At 32.6% G+C, this 7,500-nt stretch overlaps 1 protein-coding gene and 1 long non-coding RNA gene across 2 annotated transcripts in view; both read left to right on the top strand.

The window, feature by feature from the left end:
• Window positions 1-2,848: 2,848 nt before the first annotated feature.
• Window positions 2,849-5,258, top strand: LOC132855699 (uncharacterized). Its single transcript, XM_060884866.1, has 7 exons — window positions 2,849-3,000; window positions 3,180-3,563; window positions 4,146-4,511; window positions 4,642-4,747; window positions 4,835-4,924; window positions 5,004-5,026; window positions 5,196-5,258. The coding sequence occupies exons 1-5, from the start codon at window positions 2,958-2,960 to the stop codon at window positions 4,917-4,919; spliced, it is 984 nt and encodes a 327-aa protein (XP_060740849.1). The 5' UTR covers window positions 2,849-2,957; the 3' UTR covers window positions 4,920-4,924; window positions 5,004-5,026; window positions 5,196-5,258.
• A 1,916-nt stretch (window positions 5,259-7,174) lies between these two features.
• LOC132855706 (uncharacterized) overlaps window positions 7,175-7,500 on the top strand; it is a 1,236-nt gene continuing 910 nt past the window's right edge. The window contains exon 1 of the long non-coding RNA XR_009649366.1: window positions 7,175-7,500. This exon is cut by the window's right edge and continues 191 nt beyond it. This is a non-coding gene — a long non-coding RNA (uncharacterized LOC132855706).

Below are 7,500 nucleotides of genomic sequence, written 5' to 3'. Positions count from 1 at the left end.
GGAAAAACAAGGGAGAATACTCAACATTCTTTTTAAAAGGGAATGATACGATGCTGCTATCTGGGATTTTATTTATTTATTTGTTTGTTTGTTTGTTTGTTTGTTTGTTTGTTTGTTTGTTTTGTGCTCAGTTTGGTCACCTGCAATTTCCCACCCACCAGCCAGCAGCCATATTCTGCTGAGAGTCTTACTTACTGCAGCGTATATATTAAATACATCTGCTAAAAGTCTTCGTCCTCGTCCACGTGTCAAACCGAGATCCAGCAGCAGCTCAACACAACCTGCACTGAACTTCCTGAGAAGAGACTGATGGGCGGAGCTTCATATAATTCACCAGATCAAAAGCTTTTCATTTTGTCTCTCATCAGAGTCAAAGTTGCTTTGTGTCAATGTGTTTTATTTATATCTACAGACCACATAAGAATTTATCTTACTGAAATACTGAAAAGCCATAAAAAGAACATGTCTTGATGTGACTTAAAGCCACAGCACCGCCCTGTAACCACAGACCAAACCCAAAGTCACCCTAAATAATCCCCTACGTTCTCCCTTCATCATGAGGTCTATGCAGGTAAAGACACTCACACTGTTTTTTTTTTCTTTAATCAGTTAATGTTGATTCTTTAATAGTTTTCTCTAATTACATAATTCTTCTTCATTTCCAATTAATTCTTTAACTTTAATCTTTTCCATGCCAAAGTTTTAAACCTGTCACACCTCACTGGCTCCATCTAGTGACCCAGAATGACTTCTTTTGCCTTGTTAACTCTTTCAGTTTTGAAAAAAAAAATACCAAGACCACATACTACAGATTCATTCATTCATTCATTTTCTACCGCTTATCCGAACTACCTCGGGTCACGGGGAGCCTGTGCCCATCTCAGGCGTCATCGGGCATCAAGGCAGGATACACCCTGGACGGAGTGCCAACCCATCACAGGGCACACACACACACACTCTCATTCACTCATGCAATCACACACTACGGACAATTTTTCCAGAGATGCCAATCAACCTACCATGCATGTCTTTGGACCGGGGGAGGAAACCAGAGTACCCAGAGGAAACCCCCGAGGCACGGGGAGAACATGCAAACTCCACACACACAAGGCGGAGGCGGGAATCGAACCCCCATCCCTGGAGGTGTGAGGCAAACATGCTAACCACTAATCCACCGTGCCCCTCATACTACAGATAAAACAAATAAATATAGAAGCCTTAATTTTTGTGGATGTTACATTTAATGAGGAAAATTCAAATCATACACTAACTACATACAACTACACCAAAACATATGGACACTCATATTTGCCCATTTCAAATGGTCATTAATGCAAATTTACTGTATCTATCTCTGCTGTTATAATAAGCTCCAGTCTCCTGGAAATTTTTCACTAGATGTTGGTTTTGTTCATTCAGTGCTTGTGTTCATTCATTTATAAAAGCATCAGTGAGACCAGACTCTGATGTTGAGGAGGATGAAGATATTGATATCGAAGGTGAATTTGAGTAGAGATCACCAATGTGAATGCTTCTTTTCATCCTTTGACAACAATTTGATTGAAAAGTAGAATCTTTATTCTATTATTTTTTGTTGTTGTTGTTGTTGCTGTTTGTTTATTTCTTTAAGCAGACGTAAGTGTGGGGAGGAGCGTTGAACTTTTGAGCTGGCAGGGAGTTTGCTTAAAAAACTATGACCCATTGTAGATCAAATTGCCAGTATCATCAGATATCATGCTTCTGACCTTAAATCTGACATTTTATTTTATTATTTTATTTTAATTAATTAATTTATCTATTTATTTATTTAATTTAATTTAATTTAATTTAATTTAATTTAATTTTATTTTATTTTATTTTATTTTATTTTATTTTATTGTATTTTATTTTATTTCATTTTATTTTATAGGCTCCCAGACACTTTACTTTTTGATCACAGCCTTTGAGACAAATCTTTTTTAGCTCCCGGTTAGTTAGTTATCACTGTCCATGGTGCTGAAACTCGAGTGAAGATACACAGAGAGTTAATTGTGTTAAACAAATAAATAAACTAAAACTCTCTCTCTCTCTGTGTGTGTGTGTGTGTGTGTGTGTGTGTGTGTGTGTGTGTGTGTGTGTGTGTGTGTGCATACATATATATATATAATAAACTTATCAAGTTTTCCGTTAGACGTAAGAAGACACACAAACCACTTCAGCTGAAGCAGGAGAGCTGTGGTTGAATGAAAACTCTGTGTGGTTTTCTTTATTTCCATTTATTACAAATAGACAAAATCACATGGTATATATCGGGGTGTGTTTATTACAGATCAGCTGTTTTTTAGCTGTTTCATAATCAGCTGCTCAGAGACAATTGGTCACCAAGATAAGTGCTAAAATGTATAAAATACAATAGAAATTAGAGTAGAATTACAATTAAGTAAAATTACAATAAAGTAGAATACAATAAAATGTCTAACAATGTTGAGGTTATATTTGTGTTTCGTGTCCAATCAAAATTCAACACACTTCCTCATTCCAGGACGCTGACTGTTATGTGTTCAGGGTCAAATCTGTGTGCAAGTCTTTATACAAGTTTACTTTATAAACATTTATTTATACATAATGAGATTAGTGAGCAGTAAAAACACACAACAGTGAGATGTTAGTGTAGACACACGTGAGTGTACGAGTAAACCACATTTATCATTTGATCGCATCATCTATATTATAATATCTCTGTACAGCAAAACAACACAAATATTAAAAAATGTGGTGTAGATGTAGGCAGGTCAGAATACCACATGACTGTGTTACATGCCTTTTCTTTTAAATACAACCAATCACATGTCATATTCTGAGCATGCTCAGTACAGACCGCCTGTAGTATGAATATAAAATCAAACCGTGCTTCAAGTGCATTCACATTCTGTTAATAAATGAGATACAAACACTGTAGAATTGATAAGAAATGAACAATGAGCAGTTTCTGGATTTTACTTTTCATCTTCAGCACCATGTGTAAGTAATATGAGCAAATTATCTCCATCTAGTTTGATGTGTATAGAAAATAGGTTTATTATAATAAAATAAAATAAAGTTGTATGTGGAAAGAATTTCAATATTATTTCTTTAATCATGTGTTTAATATTGATTTTTAAAATAAATTTATCCCTTAATTAATTTATTTGTTGTTCTAGATACAGTCCATCCTGGTAGACACTGGGTTACTGCACAATCTCCAACAAAGCCACCAGTTTTTCAGCCTGATAAAGAGCTCAGTGTGAATATCGGAGACTCTGCGACTCTACAGTGTTGTTATGATTCTCAGAATGTAGTTGGAATAATAGACTTGTTTAAACAACCAAACAATAAAAAACCTCAGATTGTAGTCACAGTGTATAAAAGCAATATTGAAACGTTTCACAATGGATTCCAAGAGTCTCATTTTCGAATAGAAAGATTTTCAAACTGCTTCAATATGACTATTTTAAACACCACTCAGTCTGATGAAGCCATGTACTACTGTGCAGTGAAGACATCCAACATTGTGTTTGGAGATGGAACTTATTTACATATTAAAGGTAGGATTCTGAGTTGATTCTGAATGTTTAAGCTCCTGGTTTAATGTAGTGATATTTTCCTGATGACTGTTAACATGTTCAACCTGGAAGATAAATAATAGTGAAGTAGTGAAATGTTAACTGTGTTTTCTTCAACAACACTGAGTTACAGACTTTTACTAAGTGAATCCTGATCAATGTTTATAGGTGATCATGTTACTATTGCATCAGAAACATCTAAAGCAAACAAAAAAAACAAATCACATAGTATATTTTGGGGCGTGTTTATTACAGACCAGCTGTAGTATAAATGAAATCCTTCCATGTGTCAGATTCATAATCTGCTGATAAATGAGATATAAAGGAATCATAAAATGACTCGATTCTGAATTTCAGTTCTGCTCTTTAGGACCATGTGTGAGTATTTTTTTTATTTTTGTTCTGTTTATTAGCTCGTTAGGATGATTTTTTAGGGTTGAATTATAGTTCTAAAACTAATTACTGCTGCTAGTTAATCTAACACTAATCTTTTAAAATGTCTGAAATATTATGTCTATTTTGTTTGTTGTTTTCTTTACCTAATTATTGCATTATTTATTCTAGATACAGTCGAGTCTGATAAACGTTGTGTTACTACAAACCCCCCCCCAAATCCAGATGTTTATCAGGCTGAAGAAAAGCTCAGTGTGAATATCGGAGCCTCGGCTACTCTACAGTGTTGTGTTTTAGGAATAGAAAACGGAGAAGTTATCTGGTTTAAGCAACAAAATGAAAAACAGCCTCAGGTTATAGTCAGATTCTTTAACACAGCTGGAGAAAAGTTTTACAAAGAATTCCAAAATTCTCGTTTTCAAATTAAAAAGTTTGGACACTGCTTCAATTTGACCATTTTAAACACCACCCTGTGTGAGGAAGCCACATATTACTGTGCACTCGTGTCTACTGATGGAACTCGTTTACAAATGAAAGGTAGGATTTCTACTGAAACGAATGATGGGACTGATTAAATGTTGTAACGATTTATTCTTCATCAACATTCTCAACATTCAAAGATATTCAGGTTTCATTTTTAGTGACGTGTCGTGATAAACGTTTGTAGGTGAGCGTGTTAACGCAGAAACATCTAAAGCAGCTCTGTGTGATAATTCAGTGGTGTGTGAACCAACACCGCATGGAAACAACACTAACACCGACACACGACACAGGTAAGATTTCTTATAGCTTTATAAATCATAATAAATGCTTGAGCTCATAACAGTATTGATTAATGATCAGATCTCTACATCGGACAGTGATCGGTTTGGGATCGGCTTTGGGTTTGTGCTCACTTCTGATTTTCTGTCTCACTTATTTCATACTGAGGAGAAGAAAAGGTGATAAAAGTAAGTGTTTTTGTCATCAGATTATAATCAGTTCAGTTCTGTAAAAATGACTAACAGTTTTCTTTTTTCTTCTTAATAGTGAATTCTACAGAAAGGAGGAAGGTAAGTTTTAGATTATAGTCATGAATCTACATCCTTTTACTGTATTTGCTTCTACATTCATGTACTGCTACTTATAATTTATATTTAATATAATCTCACTTTAATATGATCTGTTGCTCTGTACAATTTAAGACATATTTTATAAATGAATCTTTTTGTTTTTTTTTAGAATTCTCATTTCGACACTTTGACTTATGCAGCATTGAAGAGAAGTGAATTTTGCTTGTCAGACAATTTGGTGTACTCTGAAGTGATGTATATGAAACTGTAATATATAAAATAGCTGATAATAATTGTTGTTGTTGTTGTTGTTGTTGTTATATCTTCCAAATGATTATAAATAATCAATTAAATGCGACATGCAAATCTGTGTATCCAGATGTATTTGCAAAAAAGTGATGTATGTTTTTTATATTTTGAATATATGTAAAATGTGAAATTAATAAAAGTGAAAAAATAAAATATCAAACATCTGAAGTGATGACTTTTATAGAATATAAAAATAAATATTAACGAATATTAAAGGTTAAGGGCCTTGTTCAGGGGCCCATGAGGGGCAACTTGGTGGACCTGCAGTTTAAACTCACTATATTCTGATCAGTAGTCCAACCACTGAGCCACCACATCTCTAAAATTAAAATAAACAAACAAACAAACAAACAAATAAATAAATAAATAAATCATTTAACTATACATTTTTTTTTGTTGTTTTATTTTGTTTTGACTTTATCACAGTAATTTTTTAAATGTATTTAAAGTTCCATTCACACATTTGTCTTTGATAATGTTTACCTCAGAAAGTAAAATATATATATTAAAAAATATATATATATATAAAATATATAGTAAAAAATAAATATATATAAGTGCTAAAATGTATAAAATACAATAGAAATTAGAGTAGAATTACAATTAAGTAAAATTACAATAAAGTAGAATACAATGAAATGTCTAACAATGTTGAGGTTATATTTCTTCTTCGTGTCCAATCAGAACTCAACACACTTCCTCATTCCAGGACGCTGACTGTTATGTGTTCAGGGTCAAATCTGTGTGCAAGTCTTTATATATGTTTACTTTATAAACGTTTATTTATACATAATGAGATTAGTGAGGAGTAAAAACACACAACAGTGAGATGTTAGTGTAGACACACGTGGGTGTACAAGTAAACCACATTTATCATTTGATCACATCATCTATATTATAATATCTCTGTACAACAACACAACACAAACATGGAAAAATGTGGTGTAGATGTAGGCAGGTCAGAATACCACATGATTGTGTTACATCCCTTTTCTTTTAAATACAACCAATCACATGTCATATTCTGAGCGTGCTCAGTACAGACCGCCTGTAGTATGAATATAAAATCAAACCGTGCTTCAAGTGCATTCACATTCTGTTAATAAATGAGATACAAACACTGTAGAATTGATAAGAAATGAACAATGAGCAGTTTCTGGATTTTACTTTTCATCTTCAGCACCATGTGTAAGTAATATGAGCAAATTATTACAATTACTGTTGTTTTTATATATATATATATATATATATATATATATATATATATATATATATATATATATATATATATATACGTATATATATATATATACGTATATATATATATATATATATATATATATATATATATATATATATATATATATATATACGTATATATATATATATATATATATATATATATATATATATATATATATATATATATATATATATATATATAATGATATCTGAATTACATTAATTAACTAATTAGAGTGTTTGTTGTTCTAGACGCAGTCCATCCTGGTAGACACTGGGTTACCGCACAATCTCCAACAAAGCCACCAGTTCATCAGCCTGATAAAGAGCTCAGTGTGAATATCGGAGACTCTGCGACTCTACAGTGTTGTTATGATTCTCAGAATTTGATTGGAATAATAGACTTGTTTAAACAACCAAACAATAAAAAACCTCAGATTGTAGTCACAAAGTATAAAAGCGGTAGTGAAATTTTTCACACTGGATTCCAAAAGTCTCGTTTTAGAATAGAAAGATCTTCAAACTGCTTCAATATTATAATTTTAAACACCATTCAGTCTGATGAAGCCATGTACTACTGTGTAGTGAAGACATCCAACACTGAGTTTGGAGATAGAACTTATTTACAAATTAAAGGTAGGATTCTGAGTTGATTCTGAATGTTTAAGCTCCTGGTTTAATGTAGTGATATTTTCCTGATGACTGTTAACATGTTCAACCTGGAAGATAAATAATAGTGAAGTAGTGAAATGTTAACTGTGTTTTCTTCAACAACACTGAGTTACAGACTTTTACTAAGTGAATCCTGATCAATGTTTATAGGTGATCATGTTACTATTGCATCAGAAACATCTAAAGCAGCTCTGGGTAATTATTCAGTGGTGTGTGAACCAACACCGCATGGAAACAACACTAACACCAAC

Source organism: Tachysurus vachellii, chromosome 13, assembly GCF_030014155.1.
Source record: "Tachysurus vachellii isolate PV-2020 chromosome 13, HZAU_Pvac_v1, whole genome shotgun sequence".
Classification (NCBI taxonomy): domain Eukaryota; kingdom Metazoa; phylum Chordata; class Actinopteri; order Siluriformes; family Bagridae; genus Tachysurus; species Tachysurus vachellii.
Note: the sequence above shows the minus strand (reverse complement) of the source record. Positions and strands in the feature narration are given on the sequence as shown.